At 31.8% G+C, this 15,916-nt stretch overlaps 4 protein-coding genes, 1 non-coding gene and 2 pseudogenes across 7 annotated transcripts, besides 3 other annotated features; 3 read left to right on the top strand and 4 right to left on the bottom strand.

Moving 5' to 3' along the window:
- Nucleotides 1-98: 98 nt before the first annotated feature.
- Nucleotides 99-821, bottom strand: TVAGG3_0294440 (uncharacterized protein; the record flags this gene model as incomplete). Its single annotated transcript, XM_051229217.1, has 1 exon — nucleotides 99-821. One exon carries the CDS (start codon nucleotides 819-821, stop codon nucleotides 99-101), a length of 723 nt encoding a protein of 240 aa, XP_051098947.1.
- A 723-nt stretch (nucleotides 822-1,544) lies between these two features.
- Nucleotides 1,545-2,007: a mobile genetic element.
- Nucleotides 2,008-2,864: 857 nt separating this feature from the next.
- TVAGG3_0294420 (MFS/sugar transport protein family) lies at nucleotides 2,865-4,372 on the bottom strand (the record flags this gene model as incomplete). The annotated part of the gene is made up of 1 exon (XM_001298540.2): nucleotides 2,994-3,995. The coding sequence occupies one exon, from the start codon at nucleotides 3,993-3,995 to the stop codon at nucleotides 2,994-2,996; it is 1,002 nt and encodes a 333-aa protein (XP_001298541.2).
- Nucleotides 4,373-4,831: 459 nt separating this feature from the next.
- On the bottom strand, nucleotides 4,832-5,419 carry TVAGG3_0294410 (annotated as a pseudogene). The gene has a single exon: nucleotides 4,832-5,394. A coding segment is annotated over exon 1 (563 nt).
- Nucleotides 5,420-6,016: 597 nt separating this feature from the next.
- On the top strand, nucleotides 6,017-6,088 carry TVAGG3_0294400. The gene has a single exon. It is a non-coding gene; the product is annotated as a tRNA-Glu (tRNA).
- A 1,363-nt stretch (nucleotides 6,089-7,451) lies between these two features.
- Nucleotides 7,452-8,394, bottom strand: TVAGG3_0294390 (protein ubiquitination; the record flags this gene model as incomplete). The annotated part of the gene is made up of 1 exon (XM_001300040.1): nucleotides 7,452-8,387. One exon carries the CDS (start codon nucleotides 8,385-8,387, stop codon nucleotides 7,452-7,454), a length of 936 nt encoding a protein of 311 aa, XP_001300041.1.
- A 414-nt stretch (nucleotides 8,395-8,808) lies between these two features.
- Nucleotides 8,809-8,892: a terminal%2Cinverted (terminal inverted repeat of Maverick-3 transposon ID:TVAGG3_0294230).
- Nucleotides 8,809-15,916: part of a mobile genetic element that runs on past the window's edge.
- TVAGG3_0294380 lies at nucleotides 9,105-10,591 on the top strand (annotated as a pseudogene). The gene has a single exon. A coding segment is annotated over exon 1 (1,487 nt).
- On the top strand, nucleotides 11,448-12,347 carry TVAGG3_0294370 (protein of unknown function, DUF4106 family; the record flags this gene model as incomplete). Its single annotated transcript, XM_051229216.1, has 1 exon — nucleotides 11,448-12,347. One exon carries the CDS (start codon nucleotides 11,448-11,450, stop codon nucleotides 12,345-12,347), a length of 900 nt encoding a protein of 299 aa, XP_051098946.1.

The raw sequence follows: 15,916 nt of genomic DNA, 5'->3' as shown, positions 1-15,916 counted from the left end.
CTAATGAACAGGTTGAAAATAAAAACTCAATCCAATCAGAAATAAAAGAATCACTCGAAGTTAAGCAAAAATTTCTCGTATACGTTTTATCATTTAATTTAACCGTTGATGAATGGTTTTAAGTAAGCGTTCAAAGTTGCACACTCAGAAAGTTGTAATTCTTCTTTAGTCTCTAATGTTTCGAAGTCAAAAGTAATATAATATCTTGTCGGTTGATAATATTCCTGCAAATTGTGAGCTAATAACCACTGATATATCTTCTGTTTCGTAATATGTGGTGCATATGGTTGCTGTGTCTTTTGCAACTGAACGTCTTGAATTAATCTTCCATTATTTTCTTTACATTTCTCACAATGCTTTAAAAATCTTCTTTGGTTTTTCCTTTCTGGATCATCACGGATAGAATAAACTTCTTCTTTACAATATGGACAAACTTTATAGCCGGTGAGTGCTTCAACGTCTGTTATTCTGTCAGCGTGAAGTTTTCCACATGGACTCTGTGTTAATAAAATATTTACTGTTTCAAATTCTGGATCTATCATTATTGAATCCACTAATGGAAAGTCTACCTTATTTATGTCCACGTCTTCTGGTTGAGGATCACAATAATAGAAATCAATATTAACATTTAACATTCTCGCTAATCTCTCACTTTCTGATGAAATGTCAAACCCTTCATATGAATCTATTGCTTCATTTAAATAACTTCTACGAGTTTTAGGATTAACACCATCAGGAATGTTATAGAAGCGTTTAAATAACCTTCTACCTTCTGCTCTAATTTGATTATCATTCATTTTAGCTGTTCCGTTTTTGTTCATTTATGTAAGAATAAAAAATTAAAAAAATAAAAATAAAGTTTATTTTTTAAAGCCCATAAAATGAATTAAGAACACATAAATTTTTATCATCTGCGACGTGACGAATACATTTTAATTTACTCAAGAATGCGTACCCTGATACATTAAATCTAATTCCTGTCTTATTTAATTTCACAACTTTGAAAAGGAATGTATGAATAGCTATAAAATGATGAGAAGATGTTTTATGGGTTGCTTCCATTTTTTCTGAAATAAATGAATAAATATAATGTTTATAAGTTTTCATATCTTTTATGTTCTTAATAACGAATGGTATAGACCTTTCAACTTCGTCTTCCTTTGGTGCTGTTCTTTCATATGAAACATTATTAGTATCTTCAACAATGAAACCACAATCACAAAATTTTATAGGTTCCAATGGTTTCTTTTGATATTTTATCTAATAAATCAAAAACTTTATCAACACCTGTGCATTTATTTAAATAATAATTTGTGTAAATATCATGATCTTCTTTCTTAATCGTATTAGTTGCATATGTCACGTTTTTAAGAGCTTTTTTGAATTTTTCGGAATCTAAAGGTGGTGAAATAAGATACAGGGGTATTCTTCATTATCAATAAATTGTAACTTATGTTTACGAATAAATTTAGTACCTTCTTCTGAAAGTGTTTCGTCTATTTCACCATCTAATAAATTTTGTGTTGATTCTGAGACATAATTTTTATATCTTTCTTCATGAGATTTCTGTACTTCTGATTCTGAAGCTGGGATATTCATTAAACCCTCTACTTCATTTTCATTATATTTTTCAACTTCTCTTAATTCCTTAATTTTTTCATCTATTTCATCTCTTATTTTTTTCAGTCTTTCAATTTCATCGTATTCATCATCTTTAATCCGTTCTTCATAATATTCAGGGAAAACATCAGGTTCTTTAGGTTTTTCTTCTTCAGATGTGGGATATAAGAAATTTATAACATCATCTTTATTCATTTTTCCATCATAATCTAAATCATTTAATAACTCGGCAAATTTTTGACAATTTCTTAAATAATATTTATTAACTTCATAACCTACCTCATCTAATATATCCTTTATTTCCTCGTTTGTGAATCCTAATTTTTTAACGTTGTTAGTTTTGACGCTCATTTCATACGAATTAAAAATAAATTATTCAAAAATGTAAGACATGAATTTTTAAAGTTTATTTTTTTTATTTCATTATGGTAGTGAATCTTTTATTCATGAAAATAATTATTTCTAATTTCTTTTACTCGTTTATGAGGTCTTTGATTATGACTCCATTGATTCCATTCAGGATTTAAACAATGTTTAATTAATCGCGGAATATCTGACATCATCTATATATATAGCTTCTTTTATAAAAGATAAAAAAATTATTTTAAAATTAATGTTAATTTTTTAAAATGTGTTTATGTTTGGGCTGAGTGTAAATGTCTTACAATTTTGAAAATTTTTTAAATCTTGATTTATTCAAAAACGTAAGAATAAAAACCGTAAGAATCATACATTTTTTACTTCATATGTTAAAAAAAATGATACAAAATCGCTCGATATTGTATGAATTCTTACGTTTACAAAAAAAGTCACACAACCCATCCTATCCTACTACTTCCATCGGCCGAAACTACAAAAAAATTATAACTTCTAATTCTTACATCTCATTGGCTTATATTAAATTTTTATCACTTACATTTCTCTTTTTCATTCATCTGGTCATATTTTTAATATGTCATCGGTTCAAAAATCTTTTTAATCCTCATAAAATTCATTTATTATCCTATCACATGCTACTCACATAATGAGAACATCATATTACTCATGTTATAATAATTCTTTTTTTGATAATACATCTATCTCTTCTCTAGTTTATATATCACATTACAATAGGATCAATGGCAGCATTATACAGTTCATTTTTTCTCATATATGTATAATGAAAATCTATTTGTTCTTCATTAACATTATCAAAGAATTTGATTCATTTCATAGGTCATATTTTCTTCATAATGATTAATGAAGTAAATTTCAATATGCATATGAGAATATTCGTTCAAAATATCTAATTTATGTTTTAAAAAGCGTAAAAAATACATATATATTAGGAAAGATAGTACTTTATATGTAAAAGAACAAATAATTATAAAGTCTTAAGGAGTTGTATTGTTATTCTCTGCCTTATCGCCATTTGAATTTTCAGAGTTAGAACTTGATTCATGAAGAGCATTCTGATTAGCATGCTTTTCTTCTAGTTGTTGTTTGATCTTTGCAAATTCTTCTCTTGAAATTCTTCCGCGCAATGAAGGAATAATTGCGAATAAATAAAAAACGCCAGGAACCAAACCCATAACAATTCTAACAGCCATCAAAGCTTTCTTCGTTTGTTCCACTTGTTGGCCGTTATTGCTTTCCTTATAACCAAAAGCACCAAGAACTGCGGAAACGATAGAAATCGTCACGCCGCTACAAACCTTATACATAAACAAAATTATACCATAGTATATACCCTCTCTTCTTTCACCAAACTTGTATTCGTCGATCTCAACTACATCAGGGAGAGCTGCGTAAGGGAGAATTTGAATTGCACTTAGACCTAATCCAGCAAAAATTGTCAATAATACAATCGACCAAACAGTTTTCTCTGGTAAGAATATAGCAAAGAATAATACAACAAACATGTATACGGCAGATATGATGAAGGTTGTTGATTTAGACAACTTTTCAGATAGCCATACCCAAAATGCAGCAGAAACAATAGCACTAATCAACGGAATAGCGACAAAAATCATTGCCATTGTACCACCACCGAATTTTAATGCATCATTAACGTAGAACATAAAGACCAACATAATAATATCGAATCCAACCATCGAAAGAATATACCAGCAAGTAGAATTGACGAATTCCTTGATAGTAAACAATTCTTTGAGTGTTTGAAATACAGATTTCGTTGACTTATTGTTCTCAGCGCATCTTTCTTTGACAAAAAGTCCTGATAAAAACATAAAAATCGAACTTGCAAGGCCAAAGATCAGTCCACTGATACCATACGCTTTAGGAACGGAATGTAGACGAGGATACAATGCACTTTCTTCACCATCGGCTAAGATTGCGAACAATGCAGCACCTAAAATAATTCCGATATTCGCCATCGTAATTCTGTAACCATTTAATGATGTTCTTTCATTTTCTGGTAGAATCTGGAACAATTCAACCATGTATAAATGGATCATGTAATCATCATGAAATGTTAGTGTTAGAGTTCAAAAGAAACAGAATGAGTGGAAATCAAACACAATCTGAATAATTTTAAACGTATACAATCTTTAAGTTTGTATTTTGAATTCTACATATATGATTGTGTAATTCGTTCTTTCAAATTTTCGGATTCAGGCATGTTTTGATAAAATTCATTCCCAAAAACGTCAATTAACAATTAAATTTAGTGTATTTTAAATATATATACGTATTATATTTTATAAATTATATTAAATTCGCAAAATAAAAAATGTTCAAAATATGAAATTATGCATAGGATATTAAAATTTACATGTTAGCAATTTTTTTGAATTGCTTTCAATTTTCATATTGAAATTTTTAAGATTTTTTTCTGAAATAATAAGCAAGAATATCAACCTAAATAATATTAAATTCCATGCGTTAATTTCCCCTCAAAAGTCATTGACCGCCTCTCAATCTAGATTTTGTGAGTACTTTATTCAACATGCTTAATTTCAGATTGTGTTTCTCATCTAAGAAATATGAACCAAGGTGAAATATCAGTTCGATTCGTCAAGATATTTCATATTCTTGGTAATCAAATTACTTTCTCAAGCAATAAGAAAAACTAATAAACAATATTATGATCTAACAGTTTCCAAACAGAGAATTGAGCTTTATTGCTTATTTTCATCTAATTCAATATTTTCAAAAAAATCAACTATAGAAAATAACATAGATATTTACCTCATAAAAATAACTAATTACATTAAAGTTCATAGCCTTCAAGCTGCCAGTCAATATTGAATATATCCGAAGAAAAGAATTTTTCTGTCCACGCCGCTGTGGTGTCTTCATACATATTAGCTAGGAACTGAACATTGGACTGATCCAAACAAGTTTTATTTTCCCTTTCTTTTTAATTTTTTCAATTTTCGGTTTGAGCTTTTTTAACGATGGAGCTCTTCCCTTTGAAACATGAAAAGAATACCTATTTTTAACATTCACGTCAGAACGAGTAGGGAAAAATTTCGTTATTTTTGACCAACACGGGCCCATTTCTTTAACAAGCTTGAGCAAATATTGATCTTCTTGTGATGACCACGGCCCATTTTTTAATTCAGGACTTAGGTAATTCAAGTATCTTTCTCTACATTGCCTTGTTGATCGGGTTTTCATTAATTGCGCAATTTTTTTCCAAGAACCTGTTCCGAACTCTTTAACAAGAAGTGTTAGTCTCTCATCTTCTTCTGCTGTGAACTTTTGTCTATGCGTTTTTTCGTTTTCCATATTCACACTGTACGAAACTGATCTTTGAATTTTAAATTTCATGATATTGAATTCACTTTTAAATATTCTTCACTCAATTTTACAACAGTCTGAATTTTAATTAAATTTTACATTGGAATTATGCATTGATGCTAAAATCCTAACTGTAATTCTTCTCAATTTGTTATAATTTGAAATGATTTGAAAATTTGATTCGTATTCAATTTCGTTTGAATTAAGGTGTGAACTATTTTACATGAAAATAACTGTTGACAACCAGTTTATTCATATTAAAACAATAATTATAATTTATCAAACCAATTGATAAAATTAGGCTTAATTTTATCTATCTACAGAGTAACAATTGTTAAAATTAAGTAATATAACTTTTCAATATAACGTACTTCTTTTTTACGATATTTGCGTTTTTTTACATTCATAGTATCATAATGTTATACATAATATTATTATTTTAAATTAAACCTTCATTTCTTTCAATCCAATTCTGCTGTCAACTTTTTCGCTTCTTTAACCCGATATTTTTACTATTCATATATTAATAATTTAATTTGATTGGTAAGTCTTATTTTACAAGTTTTAGTTCTTATTTTTCTAATACAGTAGAAAGGTGGATAAAAGTGGATTTTATTCATCAGGAGAACTTATATTAGACTAAATATGTAATTCCGGTATCGTTCAGCGGTTAGGACGTGTGGTTTTCATCCACAAGATCGGGGTTCAACTCCCCGTACCGGAATTTTTTATACGAATAAATGTTTATACAAACATATATAATTTAAAAGGTGTTTGTAACATATATATTAAGGTCGAAGGCTGGCTTATTGGCTTTAAAAGACAGAATGAAAAGCTGAAGGTAATGAGGAGGGGAAAAAAGTGAAAATTGAGTGAATTAAAATTGTTTACGTTTTTCCTCATCTCAGAGTGATCCTTATTTTTCTCAATAGAATCACTTTGAAAATTTTAATCAATAATCCTGGCACCATGTGCAGTTAAATATTTGACAATTTCTTGTGAATTTGCTTTCCTTGCAATACTAAGAGGGCATTCATTAATATTGAAAGAATTGTATATAACAATGATAAATGTTACATGAAAGAGAATTTTGTAAAAAGAAAGTGAATTGTATAAAACAACAATAAACATGAAAAGAGAGAGAATTGTATAAAGCAATGAAAAATATGAAAAGAAAGAGAATGTAATAAATAGATGATAAATATGATAAGAAAGAGAATTGTATAAAACAAAGATAAATATGAAAAGAAAGTGAACAAGACTCATGTTAACATCAGCACCATGTTCAACTAAGAATTTGACAGCTTCTGTTGAATTCTCTTTGATTGCAATGCTAAGAGGGCATTTATTAATTTTGTGAGAATATCATAAAATAATGAAGAATATGAAATGAAAGTGAATAATATTAAAATAAGGAGAACCCAAATAAACAATGATTAATATTAAAGGAAAGAGAATTACATAAACCATCGATAAATATGAAATGAAAATTAATTCTTTATAACAATGATAAACATGAATAGAAATGAGATGTTGTGAAATAATGAAAAATATGAAAAGAAAGAGAATGGGATAAAACAACGATAAATATGAAAAGAAAGAGAATTGTATAAAGCAGTGATAAATATGAAATGAAATTGTATATCATAAAGCATTGATAAACATGAAAAGAAATGGAATTTTGTAAAACAATGATAAATATGAAAAGATAAAGAATATCTTGAAATAATGATAGACATGAAAAGAAAGAGAAAATCATAAAGAAATGATAAATAAGCTTCATGTTGACATCAGAACCATGTTCAATTAAGAATTTGATAATTTGTGTTGAATTTGCTCTGGCTGCAATGCTGATAGTGGATTCATTAATATCAAGAGAATTGAATAAAGCAATGATAAATATGAATTGAAAGTGAACAACATAAAGCAATGATAAATGTTACAAGAAAGAGAATTTTGTAAAGCAATTATAAATATGAAATGAAAGTAAATTGTATAAAACAATGATAAACATTAAAATAAAGAGAATTGTATGAAAAGAAAGGTAATGTGATAAAATAATGATAAATATGAAAACAATTAGAATTTCATGAAACAATAATAAATATAAAATGAAAGAGAATATCATAAAGCAATGATGAACATGAGATGAAAAAGAATGTAATAAAACAATGATAAATATGAGAATAAAAAGGATGTAATAAAATAATGATAAATATGATATGAAAGATAATGTAAAGTTTGTTTATATTTCCACCATTAGAAAGTAAATAAGATGCAACATCATAGTTTCCGAAAAACATGCTCTCTGCAATTGAATCAGGATTTTGTCTGAAGTTTGATTTAAGGTACTCAGCAATTTCATATTGACGATAGTTAAATGATTTCTTATCTTCAATCATTTGCATAAAAATGTTTGTGTTTCCGCCTTGAACAGCATATAATTCGGACTTATCAGTGTATTTGGCGCCTAAATTCTTAAAGTAATTGAAACACAATTCTGATCCGTATTTAATAGCGCAATCAAGTGGTGTGATTTCATTGATTTCACGAGCAATGTCAAGATATGGGAATTTGATCTTGAGTTCATCAACTTTATCATATGCAATATAGTGTAATGCAGAATCTATTGAATAGACGTTGATAATATCTTCTTCTTTCATTTTCGGTCTGAAGTTTGCAAATTTGAAACCTCTATAATGTAACAACGATGTTAATTTCTCATTCCTCGGTTGAATGGTGCATGAGAATTTATTTGATATCGCTTGGTAAAGATCTGCCAATAATTTAATATTTTTTTCACGAAGTTGTGAAATAATATCAATCAAATAAATTGCCATTTTGATGGGTATCTTGTTGGTATTAATAAAGTCTATAATTTGAGATGATGCCTGTAAAATATTTTCTGAGTTGACGTCCCAAATAAGTTTTGAAGCTTGGCTTGGGTACTCAAATGCATCAATTAACTTAATATTGCAAAAAGAGCATTCAATTTCATTGGCTGGTTGCGTTGAACCTGACATGATTTTTTGAAAAAAAAAATTTCTTGGAATCAGAATGAAATAGCGATAGACTAGGTGAATTTTGGTTTGCTGCATTGATATTGCACATGTAATGACTGTATCATGATAATGTCAAAATCTGAATGCTCAAATTTGATACAGAACGCCGATATTCTAAGACATTTTTCTTATTGAAAAAGAACGAAGAATACGATATCGATTGGAAGACGAATAAAAAAATTGCTCATTGAAGTAGTAGGATATGATGGGTTTTGTGACTTTTTTTGTTACATCTATATATAGACGATGCATTAAAATATATTTATTTATAAACCATTAAAAAAATTAAAGTTATTTTTAAAATAATTTATTTTTTTATTCTTACATAAATGACCCAACAAGTAAAACCAGATAAAATAGATTATCGAATTTTAGAGGATGGAAAAAAAAAAAAAAAAAAAAAAAAAAAAGGTAGTGGGGCCTCCAGGCACTTCGTGCCCTCTAGCCCTGAAGATGTTTAGTATAACTTTGTCCGGACAAGTAAGGGTCTATCGTCGCTACAGGAAAAGTTACAGGCGTTCCAAGGAAGTATACTTTGAGAAGCCTTTTCCCCCTTATAGAATGAGATAAGACGGTTATTTTACAAAACTGACAACAGTTTGACCGAGTAGTTTTTTGTGCTGAACAAAAAGTGTCATATAAACATCTGTCAAAAACCGCTTTTTAACTTCACTTAAAATGCCACGTAAGCTACGTAAGAATATACGTAAGAGGAAGAGAGCATTGAAACATCCAATAGTAAAACTGACACCACAACAACAGTTGCAACAACAAATGCTGAATGACCCCACTATGTTGCAACAAATGTCAAGCAATCCTATGCTTTTAAACCGAGTTCTTGGTGCACAGAGTGGAGGTTTAAGAGCGGCACTTTTAGCGAAAATGGCAGGCTATGGTGGAGCTGCAGACGGAACAGCCTATAACCCTCAAAGTCAAATGAATTTGAGTTCACTCAAAAATCAAATATCAGATGTCAAAAAGTCAAACATAGACATACAGAAGCAAATAAGTGAAAACGAAAAGAAACTAGAATATGACAGACACACAAAGAAACTCAATGAGTTAAACGTAGAGAAAAAGAAGAAAGAAGAACAACTGAAAGAACTAAGTACAGAGGAATATGCGAAAAAAGTGTCAGAAAAAGCAACAGAAGTAGCAAAAATGGAACAAGATGTCATAAATTTGAAAAACCATACTACTCAATATAAAGTACTGAAAGATGAAGAGATAAAACAAAAAGCCCTGAAGACATATATGGATAGCGATGAGTATAAAAAAGAAGTTGAAGCAAATGTAAAGGCAGAAAACTTTTACAGTTGCAAAACCAAACCGTACAGTATGAAAACTTAGCACAAGAAAGTAAAAATAACGACGCAGCCATGCAAAAGGCAATGAAAAGCGCAGAATATATAAAAGCTAACAATGACTGGTTAGATGCCCAAGCCAACGCTAAAGCAGCCCAACTCATAGGGTCAATAAGGACAAAAATACAAGCGGATGAAGACAGTTCAAATGAAGCTTTAACAAATGCTGACTTTAAGAACGCCTTCGAAGCTCTTCATAGTAAGGTGAAACAAGTGAACGACTTCTCATCTGGAAAGAAACTGAAGTCTGAAGGTTTCGACAAAGAGTTAAAAGAAGTAGCACAAAATATGACGAAAATAACAGATGCAGCAAACGAGACAGGCAGTTCAAAGTGCCTATGACGCCGTTAGAGCAACTGTTGTGAAAAGTCAAGAAAAAGAGTTACAACAGACCAAAACAGACCTAGTAAATGCTTTCTTAAAAACGAAAAGTCAGGTAGGACATTACGCTGCAGATGGAACATATGTGCCAGCTGGTGGAACTTATATACCACCAAACCCTCCAAGAGAAGCACCTGCACCAGGACTACCTAAAACATTTACATCGTCACATGGACATAGACACAGGCATGCACCAAAACCAACACAACAACCAACAGTTCAAAACCCTGCACAACAACAACAACAACAACCAACACAACAACCAACAGTTCAAAATCCAGCACAACAACCAGCACAGCAACCAACAGTTCAAAACCCTGCACAACAACAACCACAAACAGAGCAAGGACATAAAAGAAGTAGAGAACAAGGAAACCAAGAATTCTTAAAAATGCTTAAAGAAGAGTGTGGTTTCCCAGATACTGTTGACTTTAGTGACAGATATAAAGAAGCTATTAGAAAGTTCAAGGATGGAAATACTGACCCGAACCTATTTAGCTTTATGGCTCAGCACCAAAACGGATATAATCTCAAACCTGGAAAATACAAGCTCGCTAAGGGATATGATTTAATAGCATATCATCCAAATGACATGGATGAATTTACTCCGAGATATTTGATGTCAGAGCTAAATGACAATTCAACTTTCGTCATGAAACGCGTAAAAAATAGAGACGGAACGAAAGAACAAAAGCTTATGAATGCGGATGACGTAGATAGGGAAATTGTTGAAAACGGTCTCGGAATATATGAAATGCCAGCAGATGAGGTACAAGAAACTCCACAGGAAGAAGTTCAGATACAACCAGACATGGAAGAAATAGTTCAGCAACAACAGCTAGAAGAGCCTGAAGGAAACGAACAAGTCCTTCCTTTGGAAACTAACTTCACAGAACTAGATGAAGATTTGGAACAGCCGAAAAATCTTGACCCTCAACAAGAGTATGCGGAGAATATGGAATATTTCCAAGAGTCTAAAAAAAATTCGGCTGACATAGTAGAAGAATATCGAAAAATGTTTGCCGACATACAAAAGACTCCAGCACCAGATGAAAATATTCAGCATAGAATGGAAGCACTGAAAGAAAATGTACACAAATACAACAACCCTTTTTACTTACGAGCATTTAACGTTCAATCTTCGGATGAACTCGGTGAAAATAAAAGGTTAAATTTCAAGAAAACATATAGAAATGAAACATTGTTTAAAGTTCATTCAGAACCTAACCAAGATGGAAACAAACCTACTTTTGTTTCTGCAGACGATGGAACTACAATGAGATGGGGTCATAAAGCTAACCCGGATAGGTGGTTCATAAACTTACAACCTCAATTCCAAGAAGTTGTAGACGCAATGGAAGTCAATGGTGAACCAGATATAGCTGGTATTTTAAGCGCGGCTTTAATGCCATTGAAAGATATGAAAGATGCAGATATTTTGGACCAGTATGAAATGAACATGGCTGATGGAAATATAACACCTGACGTTCTAGAACATTTATCTCAAAGAACTACACAGAACCATAGAGATGGTATATTTGGTGAAGAGTTTAGAAAGAAAGTTATGGACAGAGAAGGAAGAGAACCTATTGTACATGACCTTGCAAACGAAAGTTTACAAAATGTCATAAAAACTTACTTTGCAGACAATGAACCGAGAAGGGATGAATATTTAAGAAAACTCAAATGGACAGTACCAAATGAAATGTTAGTATTGAAAAACATGTTCCTTGACAAAATAAAACCAACTACAGAAATAAACGACGCAAGACTGAAAGATTGGGTAGAAGCTTTCCCATTCACAAAAGATATAGTTGGTAACATGGAAAGAAAACCAGAATGGCTACAAAAACATATATTTGGAAACGAGCATATTCCATATGGACAGGCACTGTTTGAAGAGCTTGAACCGGAAACTCAGGAAAGAGTCATGCAAACAATACGCGAAGACTCAAATACAGACTATGACAAACTCTTTCTAGGATATAGGTTACCTGAGATGGGCGACCAGAGCCAAAAGGCAAAAAGGACATGGGAAATTTGCAACATACTAGATGAACATAATGCAAAGATGCAACAACTTCAAGCAGAGGGCAATGAAGGAAAAAGAAGAGTTAAAAACTCAGTCAGGAAGAAAGTAAAGCTTGGTCGGAGTGGGTTCTATTATGACATATAAATCCAACTATTCTATATTTTTACTCATATGAAATGTACGCCGCTCAGAATATAACGCCAACAGTTTTGGATGCTATGAATGGAAATGTTTCCGAATGGTATAACGAATGCGACAATGCCATTAGAAGGTCAGAAATAGTTCCTGGAACTTACGAATATACAACTGCTGTTTCTTATGGAAACGTAGGTGAGTTTGGAGAAGGTTCTTCAACAACAGTAGATATTGCTTGCGACAGGTTTCATATAATTTCTATTGACAACTCTTTCTTATACGTGGAACAAGACATTGAAATAAAACCTTCTGCCAAGTTGTCTGACAAGAAAGGTTGCAATGGAATTTTCTATGTCGGATACCAATATGCTCCAGAAGTTTTCATGGATATAAGATATATTCTAACTCTGACTTAGTTCAAACAGTAACATGGGCAAACTATGAATGGTTCGCTTTGAGAAACTCAGTACAACCACAAGCTAGAGAACAAACAGACCAGTATGCAACTATTGAGAAAATAAGAAGACTTGACCCTAACGTTCCAGGAGTTTATGTTAACCTTTCTGGACAAACTGCAGCAGCAGTAACCAAAGTAAAACTGAAACTTAGAGTTCCTTTGTCATCTTTCCTCATCTTCAGGTTTTTAAGATACTTGCCAAACTGGGCAGGAAAAATTTCTATCGAACTCACCCCAAGCAAAAATAACTTAGTCATTGCACCAACACAAGACCCATTCACTCTTACAGACGTAAAGGGAACAAATCAAACGTCATTCGCCGAATTTTGCAAAGACAAAGTTGACTTAGACTTTGGTTTCTCAAACTTCAACAATGAAGTAAACTATTATTTCAATGCTGCTGGAACTGCTTGGGACCCAGTTAAGTTTACATGCGAAAAATTTGAATGCAAGAGAATAGAAAGAGACTTGCAGTCTATATGTTGGACCCAGATATTTCAAATGCTTTAGCTGCCAAATATATTGCAGTTCCACTTATGTTCCCTATACAAAATATCTGTCAAAGACTTTGCAGGTGAAGTTGGAAAAAAGTGCTGACCCAGGTGCAAGAACAGATATTGCTTTAACAACTGCAATGAAACATGCAGATACTATGTTTGTACTGTTCAGACGAACTATAAATGACTATTCTTGCTTCTACAACCCTGGTATTAAATACCATATAAACATAGATGGCAAATACTATCCAAGAGAAGAATATTCTACAGTTGAGGATATGAGGTCATACAACTTGACATTAGATGCTATGAACTTTAACAACAACTTCACAACAACATTAACCCTGAAATGCAAAGTTCTATTATGCCATATGTGAAAGTATGGAACTCATACAGGAGGTCAAAAAAACTCAATATACAAATGGAGACCGTTCAAACTTTGGCTTGGCATTCCATTTGCTGACTCAGAAGACTTTATGGGTGGTATTTCAACTGTTGGTACAGTTCAAATACAATATACTGGTGACAGAGACGGTCCAGATGAACTGAGAGCAAAGAAGTTTACAAAACCAATAGCACTTTTCACAGAAGATGCTCTTTTGAAGATTCGTTCGATGATGAAACCTGCTGGGCTCCTCAGATTGGCATAACGACAGCTTCCATCGAGCAGATTTTGGCAGCAGGTCAGTAAGTTGTTCTTGAACTGACTTCTCTCCGTCAAATATTGACAGTACGCCAGTTTTGATATAATATTGTATTATAAACTTACCTTTAGAAATATCGGTCAGTTTGTTGTTATATTTTTGTCTGCTTCAAGAACTTTCACCATCTCGGTTATACCAACTTTCTTTGCTTTATGAAAATATTTTGGTTCAGCAAAGACTGCTATTCTATAACATTTTCCATTGTTTGTGTAAAGAACTACTCTGTCAATGAACTTGTATTGTTTGTGTGTGTAAACTTTGTTTTGCTTCAATTCGAAGAGATACTCAAATACGTCCATCTTTTTATTCTAAGTAAAATGTCATTTCCGAAAAATAGAAGCGTAAGTGTTTCAAAAGGTTTAATGGCGGTGGCAGATGTGAAGTTAAATTCACCAACTCAAACAAACAGTCAAAGTGTTGTTGTCAATGTCAAAGACAGAGATGTTGAAGTGGGGAAACCATACGAAGACGAAGATGGTATAGCAATTGTTCCTGTAAAAGAACAACCAACATATCCTGAAGTTAGCAGAGACTTAAGTTCTGTTGCAGATATTCGAAACGACTACCAACAACTGAAAGACAAACTTCAAACTCAGGAGAAGATTTGTCAAGCTTTAAGTATAATGTTAAACTTGGTCGAACACAACCCTGTAAAAGTGAACTCATATGTCATCGCACCTCATGAAATTTTGAAAGAACTATTGAAACTTTTGACAGAGGCAGACGATATAAACATCAAAGAAATAGAACCCGACATTAGTTGCTGTGGTGTTTCATATAATGTCATTGACAAGATATACGTTATGAAAGGAGGTGAAACGTTGAACTTAAAGTATAGTTTCCCAGACGTCATAAAAATATTTGACGACCACAACATTTCATTAAAATTTACTTGCTAAGTAAATGGCAGAAGACATAGTGGTTTATACTATTACGACTAAAAACCCTGAGTCATATAATTCTATAACAACAAACTTACAAAGTCCTCAAGGACGATATTGTAAACTGACCTTAAACACGATGACGACTAAAGCCTGTTTTGCTCTTTTGACACCAGAAGATTTTATTGTTGTGAATGGTAAAAATACTTCTTTTGAAGATACTTACTCAGATATACCACCAACAGGTTTTTGTTGACTTATTTAATACTTTAAGGACGGATGTAACATGTGCTGCAACTAGAGCAGGTTTCATTATGTTTGGATGTCCGACTGAGTTTACTATAAACGATATGAGCTATAATACAAAACTTATATCTGGTTTTTACTACCAACAGTTTCCTATAACAGGAAAAGGTGTCATACAAGGTTTGTCTGTTCCATTGACTTTAAGTACACCTATTTTATATATTGTTTCAAACTTAGGTTCAAAGTGCTATTCGAATGTCGACAGAAACTACTATGACCAAAAGATACTCATGCGTATAAACAACACTTTCTCTGCTGGTTTGCCTATTGTTCATTCGAATGCAGAGTTTTCAGCTTTAGTAAACTCAAACACTTTAGCAAACATAAACTTAACCTTAGTTGACGCAAACTTTGTTCCTGTAAAACTTTTATGTCCTATGTATTTGTCAATGACGGCAGAAAGTTTCGAATTGGAAGATGCAACTGGTGAAAGTATTGTATTACAAGAACAACTTCAACAACAAATAGCTCAAGAACAACAAATGCAACAAAATGCAACAACAAAGTCAAGAATAAAAAAAATATTTTTTTTTATTTTTATAAAAATGTACAGAATAGATGTTTCAGATTTTTATGACTTCCAAGCATTCAGAAAATATTGTCCATTTCGAGACTATAACAAAGCAGTCGAGAATTTGAAACGTTTAGTCATTTATGTTGACTCTGCCCCAGAATGTTATGTCATGAAAGAATGGGATGTTGTCTTTAACAAACCAAGAGCAACAATAGTGTC

Source organism: Trichomonas vaginalis, chromosome V (assembly GCF_026262505.1).
Source record: "Trichomonas vaginalis G3 chromosome V, whole genome shotgun sequence".
In the NCBI taxonomy this organism is placed as follows: Eukaryota; Parabasalia; order Trichomonadida; family Trichomonadidae; genus Trichomonas; species Trichomonas vaginalis.
This window is presented reverse-complemented; position numbering and strand designations above follow the sequence as displayed.